Source organism: Eschrichtius robustus, chromosome 10 (genome assembly GCF_028021215.1).
Source record: "Eschrichtius robustus isolate mEscRob2 chromosome 10, mEscRob2.pri, whole genome shotgun sequence".
NCBI classification, from domain to species: domain Eukaryota; kingdom Metazoa; phylum Chordata; class Mammalia; order Artiodactyla; family Eschrichtiidae; genus Eschrichtius; species Eschrichtius robustus.
Genome location: NC_090833.1, coordinates 49,769,406 through 49,785,829, shown reverse-complemented (window position 1 = coordinate 49,785,829; position 16,424 = coordinate 49,769,406). Strand labels below are relative to the sequence as shown.

At 37.9% G+C, this 16,424-nt stretch overlaps 1 protein-coding gene across 1 annotated transcript in view; it reads left to right on the top strand.

Annotated features, from left to right (window-relative positions):
* The first annotated feature begins 1,014 nt into the window (after positions 1 to 1,014).
* Positions 1,015 to 16,424, top strand: part of CFAP95 (cilia and flagella associated protein 95) — an 83,995-nt gene continuing 68,585 nt past the window's right edge. Inside the window, exon 1 of the mRNA XM_068553433.1 lies at positions 1,015 to 1,166. Coding sequence (XP_068409534.1) covers positions 1,015 to 1,166 — 152 coding nt within the window. The remainder of the gene's footprint in view (positions 1,167 to 16,424) is intronic.

The window sequence follows — 16,424 nt, the reverse complement described above, 5'->3', positions numbered from 1 at the left end:
GGTGCTCAGCTGAGGTTGGGGAGGAGAATTCTGATGTGCTAAATATTCTTTTCTTGGAATCTCAAAAGTGGAATAAGCACAAGATTTCCTGACGGCAATGCTGTAGATAATCTTTTTGAAATCTCCTTCTTGCATATAACTTACAAAACAATAATGTGATGAGTTTGTATTGTCACAACATATTAAATGTTAAATGTTAAGACGAGAAGAATTTGGCAAATCTTGGGGAGCTGAATGCCGCAGAGCCCTAAACTGTACCTAGAGGTTGAGTCTTTCAGCCATTACAGCCTGAAGGGACCTCTGATTCTTGTGTCCTTCTCAGCCCCCTCCACGATCCCATTCCCTCTCTCGTTTTTCAGAGGAAGAAATTCGTGCTCAGAAAGGTTGAGAGAACAGCTGAAACCGGAACCAGCCAAGACTTTTTCATCCTCAAACTTTTTAGCTGATTTGCTAAACGATTCTGCTCCTCTTTCTCATTTAGAAAAGCTGTAGAGAAAAGACATTTTATGGTTTGAAGGGTGTTCTCTTGCTCCCTTTTAGTCAAATTTACATAACTTGTAAGCAGAAGGTGTGGTGGCAACAGATGATGAATGGTAAAAAGAAACTTCCTCAAGGACAGCCCGAATGGACCAGCTCCGGGCTCAGGTCCACTTAGTCCTCCTTAACTGACCCAGCGCTCCCCCTTAACTCCGCCCACTCTGAGGAGTAGACTGTTAGGAGAGCGAAACTACAGATCCCAGGATGCAGTTGTCCCTCTCAACCTCTATGTAGCCTGCTCGCTCCCCTCATTGCATTCTGGGAAGTGTAGTTTCTAAGCAGTATCTGCGCACACTGTCTAGGAAACCAGGGCTTTTAGGCTTGAGAGAACCGTCTCTCTACTGGCCCCGCCCTTTACATTGACCCCGCCCCAGGTTGCTTAGGAGATGAGAGACGCCGAATCTTGGGCTGTGTCGGCACAGGCAGCAGGATAGGTGAAGAGAGAAATCCTCTGAGATCTGTAACAGGAGGGCAGCCATGGGGAGCTATGACAGCTCCTGCCAGGGTTGGTGTAGCGGTAGGCAACACTGGTTTGAACTCGGACCCACGGACTTGATGGAGCGCAAGGGCTCCCTAACCCTCCGCTCCCATCACAAGAAATACTCGAAGCCAGTGCTGGTGTATTCCTGGTGAGCGAGCTTTCTTGCAGTTCCTAGGTGCTGGGAGAGAGAGAAGAAGGGAAGGGATGGGGGAGGAGAGGAAAGGAGAGTAAGAGAGAGAGGACAAGGGTGGAGAGGATAAAATAAACAGAAAAGAATGAGAAAAGAGGAAAAGAAAAGCAGAGAAAGAAAGAAAAAGATCATACAAGAGAGAGAACTGGGAGAGAAGAGAGAGAAAGGAAAGGGAAACATCTACAAAGGAGAGATGGAGAGGGTCAGTGAGAGTAGGGGCAGGGAGGACGAGATAGGAAAGCCCTTCAAGAGCAGCTCCCTAGCACACACGGAGACCTGCTGCATCCAGACCCTGTCTGCCAGAGGTCATAGGTCGCCCACACAGAGAGTGTAGGTGGAGGGTGTCTGCAGAGGCCTGGAAATCATGTTCTGAGACAAGTGCTTACTTACAAAAGGCAGGGTCTGTTAGGAGACCAAGGGCACAGGAGGAGGAGATGTCTGTTCAGAGGATGGCCTCCAGGACTGCCATTTCTTGGGGGCAGTGAGGCACAATGAATGATTTGAAAGAGGTCCTCAAAATATTCCCTAGGCTACTAGGACTATTCTGGCCAGAGACTGCAGACTGGCGTCCCTCACTGGGTAAACCAACAGACATAGTTTATTTGACATGCACTGTGTTTACATTTTTCTTTTAAATTAATTGCCCACATTTAAAACCAGGAGATTTCACATGGAAATCTAGGATTGTGTCTTCTCTTGAAAATCTGAAAGGCTTGGCAACAGAGGATTTTATTCTTTCTGACAACTATGAATGTACTGGAGCTGAACACTGGCTACTCCTTAAGATGAGTCTACTCCTTCTTTCTGGGGTAATTTCAGGTTCTTTCCTGGCTTCAGGAAACATTTTATTTACTTCCTCTGCATTAGGCTTTGGGTTTGGAATTCACTTAGAGATTCTCCTGTTTATTAAATATTACAGTGACTGATAGTGAAACCATGAAATTTAATTGGCAGAACAGTGGGGCCTTTTAGGGTATTTAGAATTCTATCCTTTGGGTCAATTTTCCTGGCTGTACTGTTGACAGTAATTGTTTTTGGACTATTTGGAATATTCTGGGGAAGAGGAAGATTTGAAATGAAATCTCAAATCTTGTCTTCTTTATACTTTCACCTTTGAAAGAATATGAATGATTTTGACTCTAGCCCTAAGGCTAAGTCCTCCTTGATACCATTCATTCATGTAATGTATAATATGTGAATCCTGTTGCTTCTGTCTTGCAAACTTTCTACAGCCTACTCACTTTCCCATGAGCTCTCTCCCTTTTACTTCTCATCCCTAAAACCAACTCTCTGCCTATATTGAGCTCACTGTGAGAGGTTATATTAATTTAGAATAAAAATATACATTGGGAAGCAGAAAATCCTCCTTTAACCTCATACAGGGCTTACCTCACAGCCCTCAAGCAAAACACTTAGCTCTTTCATGATTTTGTTACTCCATAAGGATTTAGGTCATAATATAAATCACTGCCAGAAATTACTGTTAAAGAGAAAGACCTTTTTCAAGTGGACAGTGCTTCTTCTCCCTTCTGTACTACCTTTGCTTTGAAAAGTTGCCTTGTGGACATCATAGACATCAATAGCAAAACCACAGAGGAGTATAGATGAGAAGGAGATGAGGAACTTGGTAGGAGAGAAAGGTGGTGTAACACTGAAAGTCGTTCTGGCCACTGCTGGAAATGTAGAGAGTTCTCATGCTGTTGGTTTTAGAAAGGTTTGGGGGCAGGAAGAAATAAATTCAACCCAACAAACATTTTTGTGTCATGCACTTTGCTGTGTGTTGGAGACACAGAGATGGATAAAGTGGATTCAGTGAGATAATTTGTATAAAGCATTTAATACCATGCCTTGCACATAGTAAGCAGGCAATAATACATGATAACTAATATTTATTTAGGATAACATAATGGTTAAAAGCTTGAGCTTTAGGTTTGAATACCAACTCTGCAGCTTGTGATATAACAAGTGACATGACTGTTCTAGGCCTCTGTTTCTGCAACTGTAAAAAGGGGGTGATAGGGTTCTTGTAAGACTAAACAAGGTATTGTATGTGAAGTATCTTCTGACATATAGCCTGGCACATAGTAAGCACAGTAAAGGTTATATACATGTATTAGGACATGGTCACTGACCTCAACTAATTTCATAGGCCAGTAAAGAAAAATGTCAGTAAATTCAGTATAATCTGATTTGTGCAAAATAGAGATAAGAGGCAAAAGTAACAGGAGGGGGAGGTTAATGTGTATATGGTTTTCTGAGCAAGGTTTAGAAGGAAGAATAGGAGTTCCATAGGTATACAAAAGAGAATAGGCAAGTACAACGTAATAGTAAGAAGCAGCATCATAGGGAAATAGAAAGAGTTCTCTATAGTTGGTAAATACAGTTGATCTCATTATCTGTAAATTCTGTATTTGCAAATTCATCTGCTTGCAAAAATTTATATGGAACCCCACATCAGTACTTGCAGCACTTTCATAGTCATTTATGGACATGTGCAGAGAGGCAAAAAATTTGAATCATCCCACACACATATTCTCATTTGATGTCAGACACTCTGCCTTCTTGTTTCAACTCCTCTTACTGTAAACAAGTATTCTTTTCATGGTCTATTTAGTGCCATGTTTTTTGCATTTTTGTACTTTTTGTTGGTGATATCATTGTTCAGATGGCCCCCAAACATAGTGCTGAAGTGCTGTCTAGTGTTCCTAAGTGCAAGAAGGCTGTGATGTGCCTTATGGAGAAAATATGTGCATTACATAAGCTTCATTCAGACATGAGTTACAGTGCTGTTGGCTGTGAATTCAATGTTAGTGAGTCAACAAGATATATTAAACAAGATGTCTTTAAACAGAAGCACACATAAAACCGGGTCATGTATTAATTGGTTGTTGAAAGTGTGACCAGAGGCTCACAGGAACCTAATCTTGTATTTCCCCTAGGAGCAATGATTCAGTATTTGCTAATTGTTTGTGACTTTATAGAATATAACAACCTTGAATAATGAGAATCAACTGTAAAATTTGAGAAGCACTTGCATTTCTCTGAGCTGGCTCTGCTACTGGCATCCTTGTTTTCCTTCTGTATTCAACCAGTCACCAAGGTCTGTCCTAGAAAACTGCGTAAAGTTCAAATTGTATAAACTTCCAAATGAATAAATGTCATTGACCATTTTGTTTTTATGCATTCTGGTCATAATTGTTTGCCTTCTATTGACTTATTTGATTATATATTAAAAATTTATTGAATTTTAACCTTTTATTAGTGGTTATTTAATCGATGAATGCCTACTACCTAAAATACACCATTTGGGTGGCCTCTCAACTGAGTATTTGATCAGCTAAGGGACTGTGCCTATAGGTTTGCAAAATAGAATTTAACTGGGAGAAGTTCTGAGGTACCTCTGCTTATACAGTAAACATTTGGATGATTCCTGTGTTACTCTTTATGTGGAATGTAATACCAGTCTGTTTGACTTCACTATACATATTAAAAACAGTTGTGTATAATAGACATGATAAAGTGAAATACCCAGAATGGTTGTTAGAGGTATTTCTGGTCCATTATTGGATAAGAGGTTGCCTAGGAACCATGTCTTCCTTGTAGCTGGAGTGGTGGTTAGAGAGCCATATTACCTGCATCACACCTTGATGCTTCTGAGTGAGGAAGGCCTTTTCTAGAAATTATCTTTCTGTATTCATTCCTATAGCATTTATGGAGCTATATCATCAGAGGTTCCATCGGAAATTATGAGTCGAGGGGAAATTTTCTCTCGGGATATTTTCCCACTCACTGGAATAATGGAATACTAAGAACCAGAACAACTAAATTTGCCCTTAATAAATTCTCTGGTGTAAGGCTAGTTCTTAGTTATTTATTTATTTATTTATTTATTTATTTATTTATTCTCATCTCTTCTTCCTTGGCCAAATTGACGTCTGTTAATAAGTGATGAGCCAAAAAATTCGTTCGAGTTTCCATGAAACAGTTCATGCTCTGGTCTCCATGGTGACACTTAAGAGTTTTAAGGACTCAGCTTAATTCTATATATTTGTAATTTCAATTACTTCTCTCTCCTGCGTAAGCCCAAAATTAAAGAGCCTGGGCATTTTACTGTCCTCCCCCCGCCCCGTCCGCATTATAGGAAGAAAACAGAAAGAGAAAGTGAAAAAAGGGAGTAAAATTAAAATCCGGTGATAATTGTGGGGTAGGAAACTTGACAGTTTCAAAGATTTTTACAGAAAATCATTTGGGCTGGAGAAAGAAATTAAAGAGCTTTCTATGATGCTCTTCAGACTTATACCCTATTGTGCTCTTTGAACAGGGAGTTCATATGTATTCAAGGTACTCCACATTCAGAGGAGAATCCAGTTTCAAGGCACTAGGATATCATTAGTATACTTAATTAGAAAACAGAGATGAATTTTCTAATTTGCTGTATGTTCTTCCTATATTTAATCAGCAGTTTTCTCGGGGACTAACCTGGAAGTATTTAGAGTCCTTCACACCACTAAGGACCAAGCTAGAGTTACATAGATCTTCTGTAGCCAGCAATCCCATCTTCTCACATCTCCAACGCACACTCAGGATAAAAAGGCAAAGAAAATAAGAAAGCCCTTTAGTAACCACATGTTGCAGCCTGCCTCTGTTGAAATCCATAAATGCTTCCCCTTCCAGCAAGCCTCCATCCTTCTACTTTAACAACTTAAGCCCTCAATCGAAAGCTTTTAACTCTTATTTTGCGCATTTTAAATGTTTGGTTATGTGGAAAGGAGAGAGAAAAGACTTTAAAGAAGCTTTTTTGGTCAGTAATGAGAAGTGAGAAGAGCAAGCCTTTGGGACAAGGGGTAAGAACACCGTGGGTGCTCAAATCATGTTTATCAAAGAAATTAACAAATGAATGGAGAGAAAGGACACACACATAAACACAAAAGGCACTGCAGGCTGGGGGCCTCTATTTTATACTTTAAGAAGACCCTGAGGTAAGGACTACAGAATAACGCAAATCTGTAATAAAGCCAGAGCTGATTTTCACAGCCCTGATCCTTTTTTAAAAAAATTTTATTGAAGTATTGTTGATTTACAATGTTGTGTTAATTTCTGCTGTACAGCAAAATGACTCAGTTATACATATATATTCTTTTTCAAATTCTTTTCCATTATGATTTATTACAGGATATTGAATATAGTTCCCTGTGCTACACAGTAGGACCTTTTTGTTTATCCATCCTATATATAATAGTTTGCATCTGCTAATCCCAAACTCCCAATCCTTCCTTCTCCCAGTGTCCTCTCCCTTGGCAACCACAAGTCTGTACTCTGTGAGTCCGTTTCTGTTTCGTAGAAATGTTCGTTTGCGTCATATTTTAGATTCCACGTATAAGAGATATCATATGGTATTTGTCTTCATCTTTCTGACTTACTTGGCTTGGTATGATAATCTCTAGGTCCATCCATGTTTCTGCAAATGCACAGCCCTGATCCTGATACAACAGGATGACATTGAAGCATGTTTGGTCACCTCTGTATAGGTGAATTTAGAGGGGTATAAATCATTAGGCTTCCGATTAGAATGGTAAAGAATTTAAAAATGGGAGCTAAACTCATGTTCTTCCTAGATGCAGTACATGACTTACTAGAGACTGACGGGTACTTAGGAAATTTTGAGTTAAATAGGGACAAATGGTATTCACACTTTAAAGAGACATCTTAATTTCTTAACTCATACTTTAAAAAACATTGTAAATTATAACACTGTGTGACCATTTAAGATGATGTGATAGTAGACCAAAGACATGGAAATATATTTACTATCTGGTCGGTAGCAGAATTAGAAATTTGCATTCAAGTCAGATGCATATATAAAATTTGTTTTCTAAAACTGATCCTCATGGTTTTTCAACTGTTGGTTACCAGAGAAAAATTCAAACATGCCAATTGAAGGGTTTCTCTGTCTCTTTGAGTTTAAACAGTTTGTTTTGGGTTAAAATAGTCTCTTTCAGAACAGTGCCCACTCTTCTGAGTCCTACCTCATCCACCCTCTCCTTTTCCTAGTGGTGTGTGTGTGCATAAGGGACTGAAGTTATATGACATTTGGGGGATGGGGGAGTGAGGCTCCCAGATCTGCATGTGGGTCCTTGTTCTTGTTCACCTTATCCTTTATCCAACTTCTGTGCCTGCTGCTGGTGAATTTTTGACTAATCCACTTGGTTTGTTAAAGACCTGAGGTCCTGCTTTCAGACTCATTTCCATTTTGGCTCTCCTTAGGACTATAGATCCTTAAGTCATGCTCATCCTCTCCTGGCCCCTGACTTAGGCTGGTGGTAGCCACTGTGGTAGGGGCACCTCATCCCTGAACATGGTGGCCCCGTAGCTGGCCCACTGACGCTCAATCCAGCTTTCATCAAATGCCCTGCAGAGAGGGTGTGCGTATGCTGTGGTTTGCCCAGTAGAGTTTACTCCCATTGGCCTGAGATTTATTAAAAGTCCTTCTCTCATTTTTAAAAGTGATCTCCTTTACAAAATAAATGATAGGGTCACCCTACTTATGCCGTGTTTGGGAGCTTCTGGATCTTGTTGTTAATAGAAGTTTGAGAAATTTAGACATTTTACTTCTTAGCAGGTCCTGACTTTCAAGAAAAACATCTCACTCAGGACTAAAACAATTTTATTGTTAGTCAGAAGTTAATCACCAACACTTTATTTTTCTTCATATTCCTGGCAAAAGTCCTATATCTTCCCAAAGCAAATGTGGATGCCTCTGATTTATTAGAACAAAGGTTATTTTAAAGAGTTAAGCAAAGAAAAGTGCAAAGATTAATATTTGAAAATATAATCTCACTTTAAGTAAGTAAAAAAAGAAGCAGCATGTTATGAATTCTTTTGATAAAAATATATGTCTGTATGTATTGAAAAGAGACTGAAAGGATATTTACCATGAAACACAAAATATTTATTACTGGATGGTGGATTTATGGACTATTTGTCCTTTTCTTTTTTCCTCTTTGCCACTTTTACATTTTCCATAATGAATGTGTATTATTTTCATAGTAAGAATAAAGTAAAATTACTTGAAAAATTTGATATCACTTTCTACAGCTTTTCCCCTGAAGCAAACATTCTCTAAATGATCAGGATTTAAACAGAATACTTCATCTCTTTCAGAGTCTGAGTCATTCTTCATGGTTTATTATGAGTCTTTTTTAAATATCTTTTTAATTTCTAGTTTATGTTGGGTAAAAAGGATGATGCTGTTCACATTCATTTGGTTTAACCACGCTTTCATTCTTGTGTATGTTCTATAATGGTAGATCCTGTGCCATGGTTACTTTTAATCTAGTGCTACGTTCTTATTCCTCAACATACACACGTATCCACAAATGCTTTTGAATGTAGTAGTTTTGCGGGGGGGAGCACCTTATTTTCTATTTTTCAGGATGATGCAGGACATTCTACATCCTTTTGTCATGACTATATTTTTCTTTCAATGCTATTCTCTTTAATTAAATCCCAACTAAATTCGTTTTCTGAAAACCAGTGGTTATAAAATTGTGCCTTGACCTTTTCGTGAGGTTTTGCTCAATTTAACTGGTGGCCAAAATAAAACAGCTTTACTTGCAAGATAACCCTTGCTCTGCAAGGCAGAGTATTGTAGGACAGGCATTTCCTCATGTGGGCGCACTTGGATTAGGAAAGATCATTGCTGTATACAAGTACCTCTGCCTGAGCCAACTCCCTACGTGTCCTTGAGGCCATCTCTCTCCTGGGCAACAGGAGTCACCAGAGGCTTGTCATAATGCTGCTGTAGTCTTCCTCACAGATAGTCCCAAGTGCTTTTTCATCAGCTTTCTTTCTCTTACTGCTGATCCTTTTCTAGGTGAGGATGTAGGGAGTGAAGGAGGAGGTAAGAAGATCAGTCTATGGACACAGGATACCCAGGCTCAGGGCTCAAGGTTTTCAATAGCACTAGAATTAGCACTGTTAGATAAACTTCTCTTAGTTGACCTTGGAAGCCATCCCATCGGTACTATTTTCTGTGTGTACTGATCAGGCTTCTTTTGATTGCAGTTGACAGATACGTGGCTTGCACTAGCCTAAGGAAGCAAGAAAATGAATTAGTTCATGATATTCATGGAATGGTTGATCACTAGATAAGAAGGAGGGCACGGGTGCAGCTCGACCTCAGGAACAACAGGCATAAGGGATGCTAGTGCATCTGGGTCTTGCTTCATTTCTTCTCTCTCTTCCTCATTGTGTTTGCCTCATCTTATCATTGAAGACTATAGGAAACATGGCTGCTGTGGTTCTGGCATTTATAACTTACATCTTCATCCAACAAAAAAAGTTGTTTTTAAGGTATTTTCAGTTCTGAATTTAAAAATTCCAGGTCAGATGTCCATTTCTAGGCCACGTATTTGTTTGGGGTCATCTGACTGGGCAAGGTTTGGTGGAAAATGACAGCTTTCCAATAGCCATGGGGCAAAATGGACATACCCAGGAGAAAGAAGGAGAGCTAGGCTGATAATCCTATAGATATCTACTATATCCCATCCTATCCTATAGGTATCTGCTATATCCTATAAAGAGCTACTACAGTGTAGAATGAATTCCAATTTCCAAATACCCAATTTTATAGCAAAAGTTTAAAATATAACCCTTTAATATATTGATGATTTCCTACATTAGTTGTTATTTTGACTTTAAACTCCCCAACCCACCCACCCACCCAACCAGCACCCACCCATGCAGTTTTTAAAAATTGACCTTAGATGTAACAGGCAGAAAACAGAAATATTGTGTAGAGATTTGGTGAACATATTTTTGTGATGCTTTGAAAAAGTTCTGAATAAATTTGAATATTGTATTACTGTTTTTGATAGACACATCTTTTATTATTGTTTCTAATGTTTAATTTTGAAATACAATTACATTTTAATTGTTATTAGTCACACAGTGTGTTTTCTTTATTTTGATCAAACTAAGTTTTGATGCATTAACAAAGGTAATTAATTGGCAGAAAAATTATAATATGTTTCTTTGTTGAGATGTTAGATCCCCAATCGGATTGTTCCAGGTTCAATCAAATGGAAGAATTAATATAATGTCATTTATTTGTTGCAAAGAATTTAGCCTCCTTTTATAGAAAGTGGTAGGAAGAATATTTTGAAGTTAAAATGTATGAATGACTTGTCACAATTCTTTAAACACTTGGGAAAACACTGAGATGCTCAGCCAGGAGCCAGAAGCATTAAATGAGCTTTTGAAAACAAACAAACAAACAAAAACAAACAAAAAAAACCCCCAAAAACAAAAAATGTTCTTCTTTCTAAATAAAGAGTTCTCTTATGAATGGCATCTACTGGGTTTGGGATTTGACAGTGAACAAGACATCTTCCCTGTCCTTAGGAGGTCAAGATTACTGTGAGACGGGAGTTGGGGAGGCTTGCTGGGCAATTACTATGCACTGTGATATGTGCTAGGATTGGGGTAAGCAGAGGGCTCTGGGGACATCCAAGAGGAGCACTTAGACTATTAGACCAGGAAAAGTTTTCTAGAGGAGGTTGTCCTAGCTCCTAGGATTCACATGGAGAACTAAAGATGGCACATTAGTTAGTTTTCAACTGAGGGCATTACTGTTCCTTCCCCCAGAGTGTTTGAAAATATGTGTGCATTTTTGATTGCACAATGACTGGTAACTAGTGATGTCAAGTGTGTGATTGCAAGAATTGTGACTCCAATCCTCGGGTGGCCACAGCATCTTAATAGCATTTATCCATCTATCTATATGATGCCCAAGTTACATATCCATAAACCTACAGTCATATGGGTAGGGACAACAGATATATATTAGCTAGTTTGCATATGGCCATTCATAGCAAGGGTGTGATCAGCAACGTCTCTGAAAGATCTTCACAGAAAAGGAATTCCCTACTTGTATAAGAATCCTGAGCTTTCAGGGCTCATTGGCACCTGCTCTCATTGTAGGGGTGCATGCCAACAAAGCAACCAAATTTTCATTGCAGGCAATCTCCTAGAGGTTAAGATATTGTGGGCTTCTACCTAGACCTTAAAATAATAAGTACGTGTGTTGTATGAATTAGAAGAATTTCATCTAGATAAATTACATTTTACTTACGGGAATTTTTTGGTATTTTAAAACAATCCAGTAATAAATGTAAATAGTTGGGAAAGACCACTTCAGGTTGGTTTACACGTATGTCAAAGTGAGTATAGTGAATATAATGTGATTTATTATAGGTGTTATTCACGCCACCAATGCCAGTGTACCTCTGACAAGTGAGCAGCTCAAGGCAGTTCAAATGTCCTGCTAGACATTCAGGCACAGTTAAGAAATTTCCTCCCACAATAAAACCATCTGGGCCTAGTACTGTTTCAGGTGGTAGCTCTTTTTTCCTTTGACAGCTTCTCTATTTCCTCTTTGGAAATTGTGTGTTTAGACTTTTTGTCTCTACTGAGAACAATTGTAAATTGCTTTTTGTAGAAAGTTATGTGTGCCGTCTAGTTTTCCAAATATATTTGCATCGAGTTATGGAAAGTAGTCTTTAATGATTTAAAATGTTTTCTTCTTTTGATGGTTATATCCTATTTTTATTAAGATATAGTTTGCATTCTATACTATCACCCTTTTAAAGGGTATAATTCAAAGGCTTTTAGTATATTCATGGAGTTGTACATCCATCAACACAATTGATTTTAGAACAGTTTCATTAACCTTAAAAGAAATCCTCCTCCCTTTGCCCTCGAGCCCTAGACAACCACTAATCTACTTCCTGTCTCTACAGATTGGCCTATTCTGGACATTTCATATGAATGGAATCATATAATATATGTTCCTATGTATGGAATATTATTCTGTTTGTATCTCCCCCTGCCCTTTTCCTTGATTTTTTAGATAGGAGTTTGTCTATTTTGCTTACTTATTCATTTATTCTGTTTTCTAACTTATTTAATTTTGCTTTTATTTTGAATTGTTCTATCATTCTGATTTCTTTTGGCTTACTTGTGCTTTTTAATGTTTTTGAATTAGATGTTTCACTTATTTATTTTCATTGTTTCTTTTCTATTGATATAAGTACTTAAAACTTGAATTTTTCTCTGGGTTCTACTTTAGCTATATCCTATGGATTCTTATAAGTGGTATTTCTATTTATTGGTATTTTTGAGAAATTCAACAATTTGTTTGTATTGATCTTTGATTAAAGAGTTGTTTGATGAAGTGCTTACATATTTCCAGATTGAAGAAGGATCTCTTTTTAAATGTGTTATGAATTTCTAGTTTTATTGTATTGCCATTTATATCTTTCAAACATATTGAAATATTTTTTCTTAATTTTTATGAAAGTTCCATGTGCACTTGAAGTTGTGTTCTTTAGGCAGGTCACCAAATAGTGGTTTTACTCTTTCCACATGCAGACCAATTATGTTTACCCGTTTACCCAAGGAAAATGACCCAAATTCTATCTAGTCATAGGTCAGAAGTCCAAGATCTCCATATGTTATGCTATTGTTTTTCTACCAAGTCTAGTGTGGCTCTACTTGGTTCAAAAATCTATAAAGCAGAAAATTTTTCTGCTTGGTCTCCATATAACCAATATAAAGTGGCGGGACAGAGACAAGATAACTGTAATAAGCACTCCGATTCAGAAAGAGGAAGGATGGAAAGGGCAGTCATTTGTCTATGGTCCTTCTTAAGTCCTGTCAGACAGACATTGTTAGGGAGTACTACATTGGTGTCAGAAATGTTCTTTGCTTAGACCCTGATTCTGTCTTCTGGCAGCATACTTTTCCCGTTGTTCTTTATGGCCCTTGGCTCTGCCCTGTGTATCATCTTTTCTTTTCCAATATTCTCTTTGACCACACCTGCAATGAATGTTGTAGAATATGCCCTTCTATGGGTTGTTTTGCATTTTCAGTTCACCTTTTGTTCCCAGAAGTTTGGGGGCCAAAAGTTATTTTAAGTATTGAATAGTTAAAGGATTTTTAAAGGCACACCCCTGGCTTACTTGGAAGTACAATTCTTAAAAGCTTAGTAAGTTTCTTACATGTTTGAATCCAGTTAGTTCCAGCTGCTGGTAACCTCATTCTCAATTCTTTCTAGACAAAGTCCTCAGACTTGCTATATTTCTTTACTTTTTATCCTTGTAATACCTTGACTGTCACTTTGATACTATTGTAGTTATAGAAATCAGAAACCCTGGGAATTTTTTTTTGGCTCTCTCCTTAAGCATATGCTTGCTCCAATGCAACTTAACTCACTGGGAGGGTCTAACAATAGGATGAACTTTGCTGCCAGGCTGAGCTTTAATGGAACTTTGTCTTGAAAAAGTCTTTTTCAGTTTTCTCTTACTGTTTGAGATCTAAAAGTTGTTGGCCCTTCTAACATTTCAAGGCTCAAAATTTCTGGAATCTATTTCCTTCTATCTTCTTGTAAACTAGACAATTTCCTGAATTTATCTCTCTCTCTTTTTAAAATACTTTGGCAAAACCAATTATCAATAGCTATTTGCATGTAGAACTAAAAACTGTCTTCCAGTCTCTTTCCCAATCTCACTAGGTACCTGGTTTGACTCTTAACCTACTGAGGCTATCAAATGTTTGACCTCTGCAGCCTCTGATACCAGCTTCCTATTGTCTTTGCCTGGTCTTTAGCCAGTGCCATGTATTTTAGATTTTTGCTATGATAGCACCCACCCCACTTCTGGTACTTATTTTTGTGTTAGAGTAGGCTAGGCTTAATCTATGATAACAAACAGCTCCAAAAATCTCAGTGGCCTAACACATAAAGATTTACTTCCTGCTCACACAGAGTCTGCTTTAGGTTTTTGGTGGAGGGTAGGCTCTCCTCCACATAGATACTCTGGGACTCAGGTTGATTGAGGCTCCACCATCTAGAAAGCCATCAATTGCTCTGGCAGGGGAAAAAAAGAGTTGAGAATTACATAAGAGCTTTCACTGTCTTAGCCCAGAAATGACATATATCATTTCTGCTCATTTTTATTTTATTGGCCAGAGCTAGTCACATGGCCTCACTAAATGCAAGGGAGCTGGGAATTTAACCTCTTATATTCCCAGTAAAAAGGAGAAATTGTATTGGCGAGCATAATATCTATCACATATGGAAGACTTCCTTGTAAAACTCCCCTCCTAGGCTAGCTCCAGGGCTAGACTAGTTCCTCTAGCCCCTGAAGCCATTGCCCCTGTGCAATATTAGCAAATATCCCAAGGGCATCAGCAGATTTGGTGTTTTAAAGTTCTGTTTACCCCTTTGGTTACAGGCTTTCATCCAAAAATTGGCCTGGAAATTCCCCACTGGATTTTCAGCTCTTAAATACTTTTAATGTGTCAAAATGTAAATATATATATATTCTAGCATTTTCCATTGTTTTCAGTGAAAGAGTTTATCTGCATAACTATGGGAATGTAGTTTGGCTGGTGCTCTGAGAGCTCCTACTTCTGGGCAGTCTCACTACTGAGATTTCTTGCTATAGCCTCTTTCTTGTCTCTGCTTCTTCCACTTGTCTTCAGCTGGATCTTGGCTACTCAAAGTGGCCCTTGCACATGATGTAATCTAGGGATTATACGATAACTTCGCTAAAAATTAGTTTTCTTTTAATTTTTCCATTTCCTTTGCTGCTTTTGAATGATTTCTAGGAAGAAATGGAAAAAGTGCTCATTTGTGTAGCTATATGCATAATGGAAGACTGTTTTAACTATTGATACTATTTATGAAGAAAGGCTTTTTCATTTGTTTCTAATGTGAATAAAATGAATTGCTTTGAAACCACAGAACCTTGTATTATCTACTCAGTATGCATTGCTCATGGATTCATGGAAGTGTGCATTAAAATGGTCCTTAAGCTCACATAATATAATCATTTGATGTTATTCTAGAGTAATTAATTCAAATTATCTAAGCTGGTAATATTAAGACTATAGGGATAGGAGTTTATGCAGGTAATCAGGCATTTGTTTCTTGTTTTGCAGGGGCCAAATTGGTCTCCATGCCATTCATGCCAATATACTGTCAAGGTGTTCTTTGGATAACAGTAATTACTGTTATATAATACACTTTAAAAACTCGGTCTCTTTTTAGTCCTACTGTTCCACCACCCAGAGTGTCTATGGCCAGCCGATGTAAGCTGTTTCTGGAGGGGAGATCAAAGGAACCATAAGAAGTTTCCTAGGATCTTAAGATAATTGAGATCCAGTAGTCAAAACATAGGGTAACAGAATGTCCCAATCCTGATTTGACCAGGACAATCCTGGTTTCACCACTCCCAGTGTACCTAGTACCTAATTCCCCACTCACAGTGTCCCAGGTGGGATAATCAATTATAGTGTCACCCCATTTAATACATGTTCCTCCAGCTGTTTTCAAAGTCATGTGTTTGGCAGTTAATCATACTGACAACATTTATTTAACATTTCAACTGTTAAGATAGGCTCCCATGCTGTATTCCTTTTGTTTACTCCCAATATTCTCCATAGGGCTTCCTGTTTTTGAAGAGTTTCTTATGAAAAAAAATTCATAATAATGATGGGTCTTATTTACATGCCATTCAATATATGTTGAGTGAAGAAAATAACTTCACTTACCTGTCTCCGTCAAATATTTTTCTTTTGAGTGCAGTTTAGGTTTCAGATTGTGTGGTTTCATAGTTATAGATGCACAGATTGCATACAGCATGAGACACATTGAAAAACAGTGTCCCTCTTCATAAGTCTGAAATGTCACCATTTTTCCCAAGGACGTAAGATTTTCTTTATGACTCTTGCAAATACATCCAAAAGTCTTCATTTGTCAGTTTGATAAATGCGCTGCCAAATAGCATTATCTTGGCATATAAATCATTTGCCTGTGAAATCTTTAAAGAGGATTGTCAAATATTTCTTTGTAGTCTTTGATTCTATTGGTTTTAATGCTTCTAATGTGTCAGGAGATATAGCTGACTCTCTGGGGTAATTTTCTCTTAAAGTCCTAGATAGCAGACGATTATAAAACCTAATGGAAAAGGTATCTTTCTCTTCTCATTTGGCTTAGATTTACCTCAGAAAATAACAATAGCTGACAGAGTAGTTGTGAACTACATTAATAATTCTAAAACTTAAAATTAATATATTCTGCTATCTGGAGTCTTAACTGAACATAATTTTAACATCTTTGAAATTCACAAAGAAAATGTGTCTCTTGTCAAGTAA